The 19,539-nt window shown below is 47.9% G+C and overlaps 1 protein-coding gene across 2 annotated transcripts in view; it reads left to right on the forward strand.

Annotated features, from left to right (window-relative positions):
- The window catches only part of PIK3R5 (phosphoinositide-3-kinase regulatory subunit 5), a 72,764-nt gene that overhangs the window by 38,029 nt on the left and 15,196 nt on the right, over window positions 1-19,539 (forward strand). For both annotated transcript variants that reach the window (XM_058559728.1, XM_058559729.1), the window contains exons 2-5: window positions 6,159-6,274; window positions 8,195-8,295; window positions 10,701-10,769; window positions 11,600-11,738. In XM_058559728.1, coding sequence (XP_058415711.1) covers window positions 6,172-6,274; window positions 8,195-8,295; window positions 10,701-10,769; window positions 11,600-11,738 — 412 coding nt within the window. In that variant the 5' untranslated portion in view covers window positions 6,159-6,171. The remainder of the gene's footprint in view (window positions 1-6,158; window positions 6,275-8,194; window positions 8,296-10,700; window positions 10,770-11,599; window positions 11,739-19,539) is intronic.

The raw sequence follows: 19,539 nt of genomic DNA on the forward strand, positions 1-19,539 counted from the left end.
GTATTTTTCTCATTCCTCTCACATTTATTAATTGGAATTCTTTTGTAAAGAAAACCTATCCCTTCTCCTCCATTTATTTATTTTTTATTTTATTTTTTATAACATTAATGTAGACTTGTGGGTATTTATTTCATCCCATGAATTATAATCCAACACTTTCATTATTTAGTTGTCCAGATTGTCCTGGCTCTGGCCATAGGAAGCTCCTCCCATGTCCTTTTGACATTCCCCATCCATTTTCAAGTGTTGACTTACTTTCTGGCTCTACAAGATGCTCCAGGTTTATCTTGTATATTTCCTACCAGTCCTAGAATCAGCCATTTCTCTAAGGAGAACAGGTGCCTTTGATTGGAGAATGGTATTTAGAAACCAAGGTCTGGGCGCCACATGTGCTCATTGCTCCTGGGACATCATTGTTTCTAGGCTCTCTCAGCAGATGGAGCTAGAAAATACGTGTGTGCTTATTAATCCAAGCACATACACACCTTTTTTTCACTCCTATATGTATCTATCTGTATATACATTAAAAACCATGAGTTCATACTGATTTCTCTAATTCCAATCCAACGCTATAAGGTGGGTTCATTCTGGACTTCTTCCTTTCCTTATCTGTAACTTCTTCCTCCAACAGTGAGAAAACAGCTCTCATTATCTATGATATATTTACTTATTTGTTCAATCCCAGCATACAGATAAAGAAGTTTCAGGATTTTTATCCCATGTCCCCATGAGAAACAGGTTTAATAACTAGAAAACAGTATTTTATGTTTTTTTTTTTTTTTGTCTTCAGCCTTACAGTATCCAGTCAAGATACTGTTTTCCAAAGTTACTCAGTTTAGTTCTTTCATTCGCCATCCCTTTCATTGTGGTCATGTGAATCATTTCTAACACAGTTAGGTTAATTTGTTATTGTTTCTCTTCCATTTTTGTCACCTCCCCCCCATATCCTGGTTGATTTATTTATTTAATTTGGGGTATGTAAAATATTTTTCTGTGGTTCTAAGAGTCAAAGCCATGCATAAAGGTACCCCGGAGCATTGTTGCTCCTCATCATCCGCCTTATCTCATTCCCTTATCCTTTCCACCCCTTTCTCACTCCAATCTCCTTAGTTTCTGGTGTATCCTTCCTGCATTGGAAGTGAAAACTAAGGCAGGAGAGATTCTGCTTTAAGCAGTCACAAGGAGGAGAGGTGGCAGAGAAGGAGGTCAAGCCACAGAGGACGACAGGACAGGACGGGAGAGAGGGAGGAGTGACTAGGACCAAAGTGCGTGGGGTCAGCGCAGGACCACACACCTTGCTGCTTCTCTTATTCCCACCTGTGGGACTAAGGCTTCAAAGCATGGGCGTGGAATATTCCAGAACACCTGGGAAGCAGTGTGGGGTACCCACCAGAGCCAGGAGGCCCATGCTTCCCTGCCTATGAGATGTGGGCCCTCCAGTTCTGCTGTTCTCCTCCTCCCTGCCCCATGTGGGGCTGCCTCAGGACGTTGGACCCAGGCAGACCCTGCGCCTCTGACTAGTCCTGCATATAAGGGAAGACGACCCCTATCTTGATCATCGGATCATGTCAACATGTGAAGAGGTCTCCTTCTGTGCCCTCTGGGGTCCCCCCCCAACTCCAGGCCTCACTGTCCTGTTCAGGGTCCCCAGTAAGGACTCATCCTTACTTGCTCAGAAGAGGAACTTGGAGGTCGGGGCAGGCCCCATTGTTGAACGTTTCAACACTACCTCACCGCGGGTAAGGGGGGCATTCGCATTCCCGGCAGCAGCTAGAATTTCACAATAGGAGCTCCTCTTAGCTAGGTGGCAACAGGGGGTGGTAATGGGATGCCAGGGGAAGCCAGGCCTTGCTTGCCAAGCCTTTGAAAAAAGGCATCATCCCTGAGGAGGAAGGGGTGCCACCTTCTTCCCCCTTCATCTCCGCCCCAAAGCCACTGGGGTTCTGCTGACAAGTCACAAGAAACGGCTGATGACTGACTCATCAAACGGAAATGAGCGTGCCAAGGGGCCAGGCGGTGAGCCACGGTGTGCTGGGTTAACCCCCGGGGCAGCTCAGCTGAGGATCCCCGGGCTGGGCCCCTCTTTCCCTCGGCTCCCAGGGCCCAGTGCCCTGGGCAAGTTCTGCCCTGAAAAGAACTTGAGGCAGCTCTGGATGGCCTCCGGAGGCCAGGGAGGCTGGCACACCCGGAACTCTGCCCAGTGCCCTGGGGACATCTGGCCCATCCATGGAGAAGGTCTGGATTGTCTCCAACGAACAGCCAGAGACACTGAGGCCAGAAGGTGGGAAAGTCACAGGGGGCAGGGAAGAAACCTGGGCCAGCAGGCATTGGAGGGGTGCTGGGGGGCAGCCTTTAGGCTCTGTGAAGGCTGCTCACAGCAGCCCCAGGACACTGTGTCCTGACCCCCTAAGGATAGAGGTGTGGCCGAGGTGGTGTTGGCTGAGAATGTTCATTTCCATCTTTCATTTGCATCAGTTACAGCGGGACACAATAGGGCAGAGTGACTCATTCCTGCCTCGTGACACAACCAACTTGTCCATCTCAGCAGGGACTGGACGGAGGGATCTTTAAACCCAGTTGACATGGTTCAGCCCTTGCTCCAAGCTAGAGAAGGCCTGAGCCTCTCAAGCCACCACCTCAGGTCATGGCCCGGTCCAGCCAAGAGTGCTGCTTCTGTGAGTCCTCATCCTCTCTGCAGGAGGCAGGGCTGTAGTGGGCAGCTGGTGTAGACAGATGGTGGGCTCGAGATTCCCAGCAACTGGGAGTCTAGGTCTCTTAGAGCAAGATCATGTTACAGTTAATTGAGTGTCGCTTGTTGGGGTAGAAACATGAATTGGTTTTATCTTTCCTCCAGTGACTGCATCTGACTGTGCCCAGGGGCAGTGCCCTGTACTGTTCAAGAGCCAGACTCCCTGGGTTCATAGCCTGGCTTTGCCACCTCCTAGCTGTGTGACCTTAGGCAAGTTGTTTAACTTCTCTGTGCCACGGATTGTCCATCTCTTCATCCTGCTCCCTCCAGCTTCCCCCAAAGGTGGTCCAATCCTCAGCCTCTTATTGCTGTTTCCCTCTCCCTTCTGGGGGCCCTCCAGTATCAACAAAACAGCTCAAGTCCAGCTTTTGTTCCTAGTATCCACCCCACACATACACACAAGGAGCTCACACCTTTGCCTTCCCCAACAGTAGGCCTGCAAGCTGCCCCTCCTGCTCCTCCTCTTAGCCCTCCCGTGGCTCACAGGTGGCACAGAAGCAGCTCTGCTGGCTGAATGGAGTGAACTGAAAACCAAATGGCAGCATCCCCACCTGGCAGGCATCTGGGCTGAATAAGGGAGTCTCTGCAAGCCCCTCTGCCCTTGGCTTTGGGGAGAGGAAGGAAAGCCCCCAGGAACGCTTGACCTCTTCCCAGTCTTCTTGTATTGCCAGGGAGCTGTGCCAGGTCTGTACCAATACCTCCCAGCGAGCCCCCAGCATGGTTGCCTGCCCCCATCCCTGACAGCTCACTGAGACTCTTAGAACTTGAGCTTGTATGTCATTGAGAACCTTTTGTGCTGAGATTCGGGCCTCAGCTAATTTGGGAATATAGAAGAAGTCCTACCCGATACTCTGGTCTGTTTATACCAGTGTCGATTCTCCCAGCTTGGCCCCTACTCCCAGGCTGCCCCTTATCCTCTCTGGGTCTCAGTTCTCCTCCTGTAAAATGAAGGTCTGGTGGGGGGCCAACCTCTGAGCTCCCTCCAAGCACCTCCCCTGAGGCTAATAGTAGAAAAATCAGCCTGTGGGGACAGAGGCCAGCCGCTCATGCGCCCAACTCATGGTTTTGAAGGCGCCTGGTCTTCTAGCTCCTTCCAGCAGGCACCATTAGCCCTGAGCCTGAATAGGACCAAGCTTGAGAGGGTCCTGTGTTTGGGCTGCTACTGAAGGCAGGAGGGCGAGGCCTCCTCACAGTGCTCATTCCCAAGGACAGCCAGGTTCCGGCACGTCCAGGGAGGGAGGGTCCGGGAAGCCTGACATCTGCCTGTTCGGGCTCAGGGTCAGCAGACTCACCGCCTGGGCTACCCCTGGAGGAGTCAGCAGACAAAAGGCCCAAAGCCGACTGGGCAAGTGGCCCTGGAAGGACCCAAGGATGTCTTTGGGCATCCAGTTGCACTAATGGGAACACCCCAGGACCATGGTCCTCAGTCACCAGGGAGAGTTTTTCTGAACTCAGTCCACCACCTCAGCAGCCGGAAGGTGTGGGACCTGGAAGGCTGGTCGGCCCTGGGCCCTGGCCCTGTGCTTCAGGGTCTCAGTCCTTGGCAGGCTCGTTCCTGCGTGCAGAACTTTGCACATGCTCTCTCCTCTTTCTGGAACATTCTTCCCCCTCACTTCTCTCCTGGCTTCCTCATCCAGCTTAAATGTCCCTTTCTGAGAGGCTTCCCTGACCTCCCAGCGATCTGGAGTGGACTCCCCATTCGGCCCCTGCACAGCACCATCACTTTCTTCACAGTATATGTCACCTCCTGCAATGGCTCTTTCTTTGTCTGTTACATTGTTTAATGTCTACGTCTCCCTCCAAGGAGCATGCCGGCTTCATTCACTGCCGTGTCCTCCATGCCTGGCACATAGTAGGTGCTCAGTAAATACATGAAAGAATGAATGCCTGCAAGCTGCTCCCTGTGCGCCCACCACTGCCCCATCCCAGGGATGACATGAAGTGATGCTGCACAGCTCACAAAGGGCTTTTGTTTCCCTCGGGGGACACGTAGTTCCTCCCAGTCTGGGGACGTAGGGGGATTTGCCTACAGGGCCCGCGAGAGCTGAATGCTGCAGTCGTGCGGCTGGATCCACCTTAGGATTCATAGCTCTTTGCATGTCGTTTGCATGGCTCAGCTCTGAGCTCCGTGCTTCTGCTTGTGGTTTCCTGGTCCGTCCCCAGGTCCACAGAGCTGGACTGCTGCTTCCTCAGCCTCTCTCTGTGACCTGACCTGGCCGGCCCGCGACAGAGTCTGCCTGGATGGGGTGAGGGCAGTGAAATGCCTAAGGCAGAGACTGATCGTGGCAAAGACTGTAGCATGATAGCTTTCGTGTCTTGAAAGCTTGCTCAGCATATCCACTCTGGCATTTAACCTTCCCTCAGCCCTATGGGGTTAGGACCATCGTCATCTCCGTTTTACAGATAAGTAAACTGAGGTTCAGAAAGTTGAAGAATTTGCCCAGTCGCACGGCTGGCAAATATCAGAGTCGAGATTTGAGTCCAAGTCTGTTGATGCCAGAGGCCAGGCTCATTCACTGTGCTAAACTACCTGTCACGGCTTCCCGAGGGACCCAGGAGCCCTCCCACGTAACTAAGAAGCTGGGTTGGCCCTGCTGGAGGCTCTCAGAATTTCGCACTTCGCACAGTTCCCCATCTCGTGCTAAAACCCCTTCTTAAATCCCCTCCTCAGCAGCCCCCCTGCCTGAGCTAAGCACCCCTGTTCTCCCCTCAGGAAAACAAAAGAGGGAGGCCAAGTGAGGTTTCTGAATAACGTAACATTGCCAAGCTTCAGAGAAAGCAAAGAAAAATGGCCAAAGTGGAAGTGAGGGCAGAAAAGGAACAGGTGCCCGTGGCCTGGGCATCCAAGCAGAGGGTGTGGCGGGGTGGGGGACGTGTGAAGGCAGCCCCCACCGGGCCTCAGCGTCGGAGCACCCAGCACACTGAGGGAGACTCTGCGGCCTTCTCATCAGGAGCAGGCTCCCTGCCTGTCCCTGAGGGATGGGGGATGTAGGCCTGGAAGTTCAGAAAAAGTCCCCCACGTGATTCTGATCTTTCCCTTGGGATCCTCCTACCCAGCCCACTGTGGTCTGGGCACTCCCTGGGCTCCTGGAGACCCGGCCACTGCCCAGTGGGGCAGGCAGGCCCCTGTCCGCCTCTCAGCTGCCATCCCTGACCCCTCGCTTCCTGTAGCTCTGTGCTGTGGGGCTGCAGGGGCGCTCAGTCCTGCCCTCAGGCAGCACCTCCAGGAGCCAGTCCAGCACTGGAGGCAGCCGGAGGCCCCCTCGTGTGGCGCCCACAGCATCGCAGCCATAGCAGGGCTGATGGCACTGGGCTGTGAGTGCCTGTTGTCTCTGCCGTCTGCCCTGCTGGCCCATGTGCTCCTCGAGCCTGGGCTCTCCAGGCCGACCAGTGTCTGTCCCCCATGCAGGCGATGACTCAGGATGCAGCCAGGGGCCACGACGTGCACGGAGGACCGCATCCAGCATGCCCTGGAGCGCTGCTTGCACGGGCTCAGCCTCAGCCGCTGCACCACCTCCTGGTCAGGTAGGTCCCAGGGAGCTGGGGAGGCATCCTTAGGGCCCAAGGAAGCCTCAGGGGCTGCGGTGAGCACTGGACCAGGCACGGAAGCTGGCAGATTCTGGCTCCAACCCTGTCTGTGTGACCTGGGCAAGGCCCTGGACCCCCACCTGGGCAGGTGCTCGGTGCACACCTGAAGGAGGGCAGGCCCTCAGTGTGTGGCAGTTTCTCCAGTCTCCCGTGCTGTCTTCCTCATCCTCCTCAGACCTGTAGCTCGCTTCCTTAGCATGTGCTAGAAGCACAGCTCCTGAAGAAGGTATTGACTTGCTTAGAAAAACCACAGCTGCTGATTCTGAAAGAGCAGCTGTGAATTCATAGACAGCTCTCCCCAGAATTCTCCTCTTTACTTGGTTTCTAGTTCCTTCCACAGCCCCATCCTCCTCTTCCCTGTAGAACAAGGGAGAATCTCAGCAGAGCTTCAGGGAGCAGGAAGCCTCCATGTTCCATGTTCCCCAGGCCTGAGAAATGGGGGTATCCACAAGCTGAGGCAGTTGTGTCTCTGAAGGCTGGTGCCTAGTTGTAATAATTCCTTATGCTTGTAAAGATTTTTCACCACCCGTATCTCACTTGCCTCTGTAACTACCCCATGAGATAGACACCCACTGCTCCTTGAACATACCTGGTTCCTTCCTACCTCAGGACCTTTGCACTTGCTGCCTGGAACTCTTCCCTGAGAACTGCACATAGCTGGCTCTTTCTCATCCAGGTCTACGCTCAAATGTCACCTCCTCTGAGAGGCTTTCCTTGGCCTTTGGAATTAAACAGATCTGGATTAAAACTGTCTCTCATTGGCTGTATAAACTTGTGCAAGTCACTTAACCTCTCAGGACCTCGCCTGCTTTGTCCGTGAAATGAGAATAATAACAGGAACCGCTTCCTGAAGGGAGGGTGAAAGATCCAATGGAGATAATGTATGCAAAGGCCTTGCGCCTTATTGACACACAGTAGGCGGTCTGTAAATGGCGGTTTTCTTCTTTCTTGCCTCCTACCCCGGTTTTGATGGAGCCTAAGCTTATAGAATTGAGGGGCCATCATTCAGTAAAAGAATACAAAAATAACTGACTTTTGCCAATTTTACAAAAACCTGTGACCACGTGACACTGTTTGGGCCTCCACGACCTTGGAAGGAGCCCGAGCACATGAGGGAGCCTGGAGCCTAAACTCGGTGACACTCACGGTCAGGCCACATCCATCCCTGCTGCTCTCACTCCCCGCCACACACACACCGCACACACACACACACACACACACACACACACACACACACACAGGCCTCCATCATCATCCCTTTAATTTTTAGGGGTTTACCCTTGCTGACTGCAGGGAAACAGAGACTGACAAAATAAGAGAGTCTGGGGAAGTTGCAGAGTGACGAAGCGCCCATTGTAGCTTTCAAAACATAAATGAATGTAGCTTCCCCTTCCCAAGCTCCGTTGCCAGGCGTCCTGGGAAGTCCCATGGCTGTCGCAGACTCAGCCTTGTGTCCTGGGGTGGAGTGCGCTGTGGCTCCTTTCCTGATTCTTGCAGAGATCTCTGCGTTCACCCTCCTTCCCTGCATCTCGGAGGTTCTGGCTCCCCCTGTAGGAAAGCAGGGCAGGGCAGGCTGTGGGCACAGGTGCTCTCCAGAGGCTGGGGGAGCAGAACCCCGGCCCGTTCGTTGTCCTCTGGGATGGGTGGGGGATCCTAGCCCATCTCGGTGTCCCTGAGCCTCCTGTATACGCAGGAGTAAGAAAGTTGTCATTGTGTCTTGATGGGGCATGGTAGGGTTGAGTGTTGATCCAGAATTTTCTGACTCTTACTTTAGAAAGGGATGCCCCAGTACAGTCCCAGAGATTCCCACGTCTCTCCAACCCCAAACTGACGACTGGTCTCTCTCTCCCTTCCCAGCTGGGCTGTGTCTAAACTGCTGGAGCCTACAGGAGCTGGTCAGCAGGGACCCGGGCCACTTCCTCATCCTCCTCGAACAGATCCTGCAGAAAACCCGAGAGGTGAGGGGTTGAAGGGCAGAGCTGGGATCAGCCTCGTAGAGTCGACAGATAGGTTCCCAGAGAAGGTCAGTTCTGGGGTGCCTGTCCCACCAAAGGGCTTGGCAAAGGCACTGGGAACCTAGAATCTTTCTGTTTCAGGGGTGCTTGTGAATGGAAGTTGCTAGGAAGGGGTGTGGTCCTTTCAATGAGAACACGAGACACATGAAGCAAGGTCCTGAGTTTAAGCTGCTTCCTAAGACAGACATTGCTTGTAAGACAAGGAATTGACTAGAAAGGAAAGAGGAAGCTCTACTGAATTCCTTTTCTCAAAAAGATCCATAAAAACAAAGACATGAAAGAGAAAACTGATTGGAAAGTATACTGAGACCTCCTCTAACAGTTCAATAAGTAGATTTCTATGACTAAGAAAAGGAGTGCATTGAATGCTGAGCTGGGCTGGGGTTCCAGAACAGCTGTGTGTCCCTAAAGAGGATTCTGGCTCTTTTGTAGAGAATTCTCTTTTAAGTTTTGTTTTGAATACATGACTGAGTTGGAAAACATGTGACTTTTTCAGTCAGCTGTCCCTTTGCAAGTCTTGGTTTATCAAGACCCCCAAGGTGCCTGTTCTGGCACCACCATTTACCTGGTGCTGTTGTCCCCTGATCACAAGCAGACCAACTCAGAAGAGCCAAACCACCTCTGGAGTGCTTAACTTATAAACCCCAATATAAAGGATCAACTACCGTGTATCAATAGGGGAGGGTTCTGTAGAAAGGGCTGAGCAGCAGGTGTATCAGACACATGGTCTATTCAGGGTAAAGAGAAGGAGAATTCTAAATTTGAGCCTGCTGAGGTCACCAGGCACAGCAGAGAGGGTGGGGCTTTCTGTGTGTCTTCAACCCCGACGAGTTCCAGAATGGGCCAAGAGACCCTTATCATTTGGACCAAAGAATTCTAAATCGTGTGTGTATGTGGTGTGGTGGGTGGGCTCTATCAAAGAGATGATTCAAAAAGGAATAAGCAGAACTTGTAAACAAATACAGGAAAATGTTGCCTCAATTATAATAAAATAAATGCAAAAGGGAACCATAATGAGACAGCCTTTGCCTAGCAAATTAGCAAAAAAATTATAATAACCAATGCAGGGAAGGATTATAGTGAAACTGGTACTTTCATACATATAAGATATGATAAATTGCAAAATCCTTTTGGAAAGCAATTTGGCAATATGTTTCAAAGATCATAAATATATTTATAGTCTTTGATCCATTGATTCCACTTCTTGAATACTATCCTAGATAAATAATCCAAATTATAGAAAAAAGAATGTGCACAAAGGTTTTCAATGCAAAAGTATTTAAAATAGCAAGAAAATAATCTTAAATGTCTAAAACAAAACTAATAGATTATGGAGATCTACTGGAAGGAATATTATACAGCTAATAAAAATGATGGATATTATCCAAAGGTATAAACAAAACTTAATATATAATAAAATTGGACCAGTAAGATTTATTAATTGTTTTAGGGGAAATTGACTAAAGATTTGGAAAAGTACAGAGTGAGAGTCCCAATTCACACCATACAGCAGATGGAATTCTAGGTGGATTAAAGATTTAAATTTAAGAAAATGAAACTTGAAAGAAAAAAAGAAAAAATATGTGAATATTTACATGATCCTTGCATGCAAAAGCAAAACTCCATAAAGGAAAAAATTAAAACTTGTAATTTCTGTACATAAAAAAATTTTATAAAATTAAAAGACAAACAACAGGGCCAGCCTGGTGGCACGGTGGCTAAGTTTGTGTGGTCCGCTTCGGCGGCCCGGGGTTTGTGAGTTTGGGTCTTGGGTGCAGACCTACACACTGCTCATCAAGCCATGCTGTGGCGGCATCCCATATAACAAATAGAGGAAGATGGGCACAGATGTTAGCTCAGGCCTAATCTTCCTCAGCAAAAAGAGGAGGATTGGCAATGGATGTTAGCTCAGAGCCAGTCTTCCTCACACACGCACACAAAAGACAAACAACAAATTGGAAAAAATATTTACAACACAAATAACAGGTAAATGTATAACCAGGAGGGAAAAAAAGGTGATCTTAGAGGCCATGTAGCAAAACAGAAATTCATAATATTATATGTAAAAGACATTAAAATTAAAAATATATACACTACGATTACAACTTTGTAGAGGAGAATATATACAGGAAAATGGTGTAAGGAGAAGTACATTGAAACACTAGCTGTGGCTGAGTTTGGAAGGGGGTTATTGTGAGTGCTTTTTTTTTTTTTAACTTCTATTTTTTGTCTTGTGGTTACGCTGCTTTTCACTTAAAGAAAGAAAAGAAAGAATAGAACAAGAAAGTGCTGCTCTGTTCTGCACCCTGTGAATGAGCCTCACCCCTCCTCCCCTGTCTTCCCCACAGGTCCTAGAGAAGGGCACCTATGACCTCCTCGCCCCCCTGGCCCTGCTCTTCTACTCCACTGTCCTCTGTGTAAGTTCCAGGGTGGGCCAGGCTGGGGGAGGGAAGAGGGGAGGGACTACAGGCAAAGAGGGGAGGGAAGAACAAACACCATGGGGGCCGTAGCCCTCACACCTCTACAGATTAACACAGAGAAAGAAACTGTCAAACATTGATGCTTGAAATGCGTGTCAACCCTCTGATGGCTTCAGAGCAGCCATCTTGAGGGGCCTCCACTAACTCCACGTGGACACCATTTTGCCTAGCACATCTGGGCTCCCATAGGGGAACTGCTGTCACAGCGTGGTCACAAGCCACGAAACAGATTCTGTGGAGAGATTTTATGTCCACCACAATTTGTACCCCAGGGGTCATTTTCACCCAATGTGCTCATCCTGTATTCACCAGACCGGTGGCACCAAATGACTCCATGTACATTGAGTCAATCCACTTCAAAGAGCAAACATTTGCCTCTAGTGTGGATATTTAAATAAAGGTGGTTTAGGCACTGAAGACCATTCCCCAAAATGAGTGGCAGCAGTGGCACCTGGCTGCCACTCATTTGGGTGACCACCAAGGTGACAGCTTTTCAGCGAGTCACTCTCACGTATGGGGTAAGTGCTATGTTTGGTAAAAACAAAGCCCTCACAATAGAGACACCCCTGGGCGCCATCTTGCCCATCTGTAACTCACTCCCTGTGGGTAACTTCCAGTTCTTCCTGACCTTGTCCTTGGATGTACTGCTGCCAGGAAACGTGTGCCCTTTGTGGAACATTCCAGAAAAAGAGCAGGGTCTGTTCTAGAATATCAGTGAGCTTTCTCTCACCCAGACCTCTCTGCTTGCCGCTCCCTCTCCATCCCAGACACCACACTTCCCGCCAGACTCAGATCTCCTTCTGAAAGCAGCCAGAACCTACCACCGATTCCTGACCTGGCCTGTTCCTTACTGCAGCATCTGCCAGGAACTACTCACCTTCATCGATGCTGAACTCAAGGCCCCAGGTAAGTGTTGAGGCGGCAGGTATGTGGGGCAGGAATCATGCAGTCAGGAGGTTTCCAGCTCTTCTGAAACTGTTCTTTGGCCACGACTCTCCTCACCTCATATCCTTCAGCTCATCTCTGCCCATGGCCTGCTTCAAACCCGTGGAGTCTCCTCTTCGTGGTGCTGTGTGTACCATGCGCGCATCAGTATCAGATGGCTGAAAGCAGCAAACACAGGCAGTAACTCCAGGAGGAATTCTTAGGGGAAGCTGAGCAGAGGTTCAAGGCAAGGAGATCCCACGACCTGGTCTGTGCCTGTGCTCTGGTTAGCTAAGGGGCCTCAGAGGCTGCCCAGGCCAGGCAGAGAAACCCCCACAATATTGACAGAGGCCCTTGTTTCTTCTCTTTGCCTCAGGAGCAAATAGGGAAATGCATGTGTGGATAGATTCGGTCCTGGCCGGCGAAGGAGGCTGGTGCTGGGAATGGACAGGTTGGTGGGCACCATGACAAGTGTGGACAGGGCCTGGTGCTAAGTTTTCATGGGTTCTGAAAGTAGGAGTTCTTGAGAAATTGCAGGTGCTATAATAGACATGAAAACGAGCTCTAAGAAAACTGTTGCAGAGCAAGAGAAAACATAATTAAGTATGATTTACTGAGAGGTGGCCCCATACTAAAGTTATTCATCACATCAGTAGCTTAAAGGAATCAAGTCCCATAAACATCCCAGTAGATGCCTCTAAAACATTTGATAAAACTCAGCATCCATTCCTGATATTCAAAACCCCTCTAATATATGGAAACTATTAATATATGGAAGTGTTCTTAATAAGGCAACAGCCCACAGTGAAATACTAGAGGCATTTCCATTTAAGTCAATAATCTTCCTCTTCATGCTTATAAGTATTTTGCCTATGCAAAAAAAAATAATAAAGCATATTTCCTCTTTCAGGGAAGATAACATTTTAATTACATAGAGATCAAACAATTGCTTATCTGTCAAGACTAAGAGAATCACCTGAAGGATAGTCAGACAGGCAGCTAAGAGCTTTCCCATATAACAACACTAACCAGTAAGAAAACATAATGGGAAAAACAATTTACAATGGCAACTAAAAATATAAAAGAAATGTGAATAACCTAAAACAACCTAACTGAAGGGTAAATAATTTAAGAGACATGTTGCTAGATTGAGTCAATATTGTGGTAACATCAGGTGTTATGGAAATAAATGTAATCGCCATCAAAATACCCACAATATCTTTTAAAATTTAACAAAATAAAGTCTATCTGAAAGAATAAATGCTCTACAGTAGCATTTCTTATGTATTCTTTTTTGTGTGTTTGTGAGGAAGATCAGCCCTGAGCTAACATCTGTTGCCAATCCTCCTCTTTTTGCTGAGGAAGATTGGCCCTAGGCTAACATCTGTGCCCACTTTCCTCTACTTTATATATGGGAAGCCTGCCACAGCATGGCTTGATAAGCAGTGCACGGGTCCGCGCCTGGGATCTGAACCTGCAAACCCCAGGCTCCCGAGATGGAGCGCGCGAACTTAACCACTACACCACTGGGCCGGCCCCCTATTTATGTATTCTTTTTTGTTTGCTTGTTTTTGTGAGAGAGATCAGCCCTGAGCTAACATCCATGCCAATCCTCCTCTTTTTGCTGTGGAAGACTGGCCCTGGGCTAACATCCGTGCCCATTTTCCTCCACTTTATGTGGGACGCTGCCACAGCGTGGCCTGACAAGCAGTGCATCGGTGCACGCCCGGGATCCGAACCCCAGGCCACCAGCAGCGAAGCGCGCGCACTTACCCGCTATGCCACGGGGCCAGCCCCTATTTATGTATTCTTAAAGAAGAGTAAGAATGGGATATGTCCCTTACGGGGTCTTTGAAGGTACTCTAAGGCTATCATTATTCAAATAGTACACTATTGGTATAAGAACAGATAAATTAATGGAACAAAAGAGACTAGCTAGAAATGTTAAATATATAAAAATTTATTATATGACAAAGTGTCATCCTTTTAAATCAGTGATGGAAAAAACCAATCATTTAATAAGTGGTGTCAGGATGATTGACAGACCATAAAAAATGAGTTAGAATTCTATCTCCAAAAAAAAATTGAGTTCTATATCAAACATAAAAATAACTTGCAGATGGATTAAAGGTTTAAGTGTGGAAAACAAGTCCATAAGCGTAATAGAAGAAAAACAGGTTACATGAGCCTACAGCAGAGAAGAGTTACCAAACATGACCCCCAAGGCAAAAATTATAAAAGAAAAGGCCAGCACATTAGAGAGTATAAAATTTAAAGCTTTTATATGGCAAAACTCACTATAAGTGAAAGGTAAATGACAAACAGAAAAATATTTGCAATAAAAATTAATATTCACACCCATGAAGAGTTCTTTTGAGTCAATTAAAAAATAGGCAAACACACCAATGGAAATATGAATAAAAGACATGACTCAAGCACATAAAAACGAACCATAAGCAGCTGAGTAACACCCCCAAAATAGTCACCCTCACTCGTCATAAAGAAGATGCAAAACTAAACAGTGAGACACCTTTTTTCCCCTGTGAAATTGGCGAAGATAAAAAAAGAACAAAAATACCAGTGTTGATCAGGAAAAGGGGGCTGTGTTCTCTAAAGCATTACAAAGAATATCTTTTCACCCAGTAATTCCATTCCTAGAAATTCATCCTGATGAATAATTATGGATGTGCAAAGATTTATCTACAAGGATGTTCATCGCTGCACTCTTTCTAATAATCGACCAATTCCAAAAAACCTAAATATTGTACGTAGTTGAGCATATTGTGGCAAAGTCGTTTGGTGGAATGCTATTCAATCACTAAAAATGATATTGTAGAAATAGAGTTACTGAGATCAAAAGAGGGTGAGTAACTTGAGTAAAAAAAGCAGGCCCCTGAATACTATGCATGTTGCAATTCCAGTTTTGTTTTTTCTTTTAAATCTGTATACGCACCAGGCCCTGTTTAGTACTTACAGCACTTCATTCTCATATACGCATTAAACACACACAGGACAGAAGTACCAAATCTTACTCCCCAACAACTCGTGAACCCTAGAAAGCTCGGGACTGAAGCTTTGTGTGTCAATTCCTTTGGGGGGGTGCATGACTTCCTTCCCCAACCAGTCAGCTGATCTGTCTTCCCCCAACCAATAAGCTGATCCCTCTTCCCCCAACCAATCAGCTGTCTGTTGTTACAAAGGAGCAGAGCAGGCTATCCCCAACATCGATCTATTACACAGACTTCGCCTCACAGTAGAGACTTGGGTGGAAAAATTAAGAAATTAGGAAGGCCCTGAGGAGAAGGGCTTGGACTAGGAAAGGTACTTGGGCACATGATGAATAGACAGTCAGCCAACCTAACTTTCTAAGGCAACCGAAATGAACAACCCGGTTTATGGTTAATCTCTTTCATTCTCTTCCTCCCCTCTGCCCTCCAAAACAAACAGATCTTGATTGCTTCTGGGCTTCTTGCTGGTGACCAGAATTCCTTCAACAAGAGCGGAAAGCTCTTCTTCCCTTCTATGATTTAGACAGAAAGGATTTAAAGTGCACATACCCTGGCAGGGCCTTTAGTCTATACTAAAGATTTAAATGACTCTGTCTTACTTTGTAATGGGTAAGGGAGAGGTCGGGTTGGGGGAAGGCTGTCACCTGCGTGCGAGGAGACCGCTTCCCAGTTTCACATAGAACCAACTGGCTCTCCTTAGCTGAATGCATGCCATGCCTTGAGATGTTTTTGTGGGCAGCTGAGAAGGAACTCCATTCTGGGCAGCCCAGCAAGCAGATGTGGGGCAGAGGGGCGGGCTGTGGTGAGGCCCAGACTCTGGGACAATGGGGTTCTAAGGCTGGGGAACAAGATCCAGGCAGAGCAGCAACTGGAGATGGAAATGGAATGAGGGTCCTTTGTACTCGAGCAGGGAGGACCCTAGGAACCCTCGTCACTAACTGCCGAGGGCCTTCCTCTGAACATTGCCCCTGGGACCAGGTGAGGCCTCAGATACCCGGTGACCGAGGAAAAGGCAAAAGCCTAGAGAGGGAGGCTTGGCCAGGCTGCCTGTGCTAGGAACTTCTCTCCCAGGGAACACAGAACTGGAATAGGAAACCCTTAACTCCTCATGTCAGAGAGTCAATTTCAAACAGTTAAAAAACCCAACACATGCAAATGTATCGTGAGCTGGAGTCAAAGACAATTCAACTCGTTGCTGAGGGAACCAGCAAGACGGTAGAGCTGGTTTAAAGGAGGGGATAAGAAACTGATAGAAGTTTCTTATGTAAGCTAGAATAAGATTGCAAAATTAGTTAATACTGTACAGGGGAATAAAACCATAACCTTTGAGGTTATATTTTCTACAAATAAAAACTAACCATCTCACATCCACAAGTTAGGTTCTAATTTCACAGAACCTGAGCCCTCATCAGTAGCAAATAGTAAGTTAAACCAAATTACCTTCTTCTACATGACCTTTAAGCGGGCTTGTTAGAAAATGCTTTAGTGTGACTTGGTAAAGGCAGGTGGTAATATCGTTGCCTTATTGCTGACTGTCCCACCCCCAGTGATCCCCACTGAGGGAGGCAATGGAAGAAGTGGGGGGGGGGGCAGGAAGGGAGACCAGGGACAGAGCTCAGGGAGGAGAGACAGGCTGAATCACGTAGTCCTTACCAGTACTGGGTACCAGGCCTTTGTGGTTTCAAATCCTGGAGCTGTGGGGCCTTCAGCAAGACACTTAACTTAGAAGAGCCTCGGTTTCCTCATCTGTAAAATGAGAGTATAATAATGCCTCCCTCTCAGAGCAGTTTGTGAGGGTAATGCTGGCCTACATTGATTGCACGTTGCTGGGGGCAGTAGGGTTTGGAGTGGTGTTAGCTCAAGAGACGGGTCCTGGCAAGGTCACAGGGAGAAGATAACAAGGGAGCTGGGGAGCTGGGCCCTCCACCCATGGAGCCTTAGGGAGTCAGTTGCCATGGAGATGAGTGAAACAGTTTCTCCCACTTTGATGTGGCTGGGTGGCAGAGGAAGCTGGCGGGTTATCAAGCCTGTGGGCCTCCCTCTTCTTCCTGACTCCACCCCCAACAGGGTCGCCTACTGCCTCCACTTTGGGGGTGGCAGGAAACCTCACGTCAGTGCTGTCGGGGCCTGCCCACCACAGCCCTCTTGGGTTCAGCCCACATGTTTGTTGAATACTTACTCTACACAGCTGTGCAGACCACAATACTTGCCTACAAAGAATTTATCTGTAACCCTGAGGGGCAACAGCAGGCGTCATATGTGTGGGTCACTCTGCAGTTTTCAAAGCATGCAGACCTCCATGATTGCATCTCATCCAGGCCACAGCCCTAGGAGTGAGAGGGAAAAGCAATACCATTCCCATTACACACATGAGACAACCAAGACTCAGGGAAATTCAGTGTTTCTTGCCCAAGCTATAAAGTCAATTGTGAGAGAAGGAACATGGGCCTTGGTATGACAAGGACCTATGCTTCGTCACTTATTAGCCGATGACCTTGGACAGGTTACATAAGCTCTCTGAGCCTACTTGTCAAAAGTAGGACTGTAATTGTTGTTGATGATGATGATGGCAGTGATGGCGATGGTTGCATTTACTGTGTGCTTACGGTGCATCATACACTGCAAAGGGCCGGTCTCCTCCATCCTCAGAACATCCCCCTGCGTAGTTACTGTTATTCCCATCTTTTAGAGGATTAAACTGAAGGCTAGACGGTTAAGTAGCTTTTCCATGGTCACATGGCTAACAAGAGTTTTGTTTGATTCCAAAAACCATATTCTTTGACTCCAAAAACTACATCCTCATGTTTGCAACAAGCTGTTTCTACCAAGAGGCACAGGTAGGTGACTGTGCGTGACGGAAAGACCCTGCGCTGCCCTGGCTGCCCAGCACTTTCGGCCCTTGGGCAATGTCTCCTGCCCCTTTTCCTTTCACTTGTTGCCTTCCCACCCTCCAACCTCCTGTCCAAGCTTGAACAAACCTGCCATCAGCTGGTGGCCAGTGAATTCAGCTGGTGGCAGGTGAATTTTGGGTGTTCTTCAGTGGCAATAAGTTTCTCTTGGGATATTACTTGGGACATTTGCATTTTCTACTTCTTGTCTCTGATTATAGAATGAAAGGTTTAGACGCCTTGAAAGAAAGTCAAACATCATTGACTAGTAGGTGGGGTTCTGTGTTGTTTTTACTCACAGAACATTCTGACACGCCAACCAATTCTCCAACTCTCTGGGCACCAGCTGGGTGTCCAATGATTCAATTCCGTTTTGACACTCACTACCTGGAGTTAGCGCAGACCCACAGGTTAAGGGCTTAGTCCCACAGACTGGCCCCACATCAGATGTCAGTCACAAGTCCGGGCCTCCCTTACTTCTGACCAACCAGCTACAAACTGTGCGTTCTCATGACCCCCTCCTCAGGTTCAGTAATCTGCTAGAATGGCTCATAGAACTCAGGAAAGCACTTTACTTACATTTACTGGTTTATTATAAAAGATATCATAAAGGATACAGAGGAACAGGCAGATGAAGAGGTACATAGGGTGAGGTCCAGAAGGTTCCCAAGTGTAGGAGCTTCTGTCCCTGTGGAGTTGGGCTACACCATCCTCCTGGCACGTGGATGCATTCACCAACCCGGAAGCTCTCCAAACCCTATTATTTAGAGTTTTTATGGAGATTCTATTAAGTTGGCATGATTAATTAAATCTTGGCCATTGGTGATTAACTAAATCTCCAAGCCCCTCGCTTCTCCCTGAAGACTGGGATGGAGCTGAAAGTTCCAACCTTCTCATCACATGGTTGGTTCCTTCAGGAGACCAGCCTCCATCCTGAAGCTGTCTAGGGGCCCACCGAGAGTCACCTCAGTGGCATAAACTCAGGTCCAGTTAAAAGGAACTTGTGATAAATAACAAAAGATGGTCCTCTCACCACTATTACTCAGGAAATTGTAAGGGTTTTAGGAGCTCTGTCCCAGGAACTGGGGACGAAGACCAAATATATATTTCTTCTTATATCACAGTGTCACAGGGGGAGATCCGTTTCATTCTTGACCCTTTTCTGATAAGAAGCCAGGGTGAGGCACACAACTGGCAGGGGGGAAACTGTATAATTGAAATCTAATCTCTACTTTTTAAAGTCTTAATCATGATTGACTAAAAGCATTTTCAAAAAAAGGATTAAAAATAATACTTAAAAATTTGAGTATTTGATAGCACAATGTCAATGAAACAGATTTTTACAATTAAAAGCAGTAATTAGGAAGCAGACAACATCACTTATATGGTATTCTTGCCTAACCTCATTCCAATCGAGGGACATTCTACAGTAACTGATCAGGACTCTTGTCAAGATCATGAAAGACCAGGAAAAATTGACGAACTGTTATAGACTGGAGGAGGCTAAGGAGAAATAACTAAGTGCAACATGGGATCCTGTATAGGAACCTGCAGCTGGAAAAGGACATTAAGACCAAATATATATTTCTTATTATATCACAGTATCAGGGGGAGATTTAGGGAAAGGAGTGGAGGGCAGCTGTTCCAGAATCACAGGGTGTGATGAGCTAGGACTAACTTGGCTGCCTATAACAGAAAGCCCAAAATAACAGTGGCCTAAACTTATGGGGGTTTATTTTCCTCTTACATTAAAAACACAAAATCCAGAAGGCAGTCCAGGGTTGACACAGTGGTCCCATAAACCTTCCAGACCAGCCTTCTCCCATCTTTCTGCTCCGCCACCCTTAGCAGGAAACATCATTCTCAAGGTCACTTCATGATCTAAGA

This window comes from Diceros bicornis, chromosome 18, assembly GCF_020826845.1.
Source record: "Diceros bicornis minor isolate mBicDic1 chromosome 18, mDicBic1.mat.cur, whole genome shotgun sequence".
In the NCBI taxonomy this organism is placed as follows: Eukaryota; Metazoa; Chordata; class Mammalia; order Perissodactyla; family Rhinocerotidae; genus Diceros; species Diceros bicornis.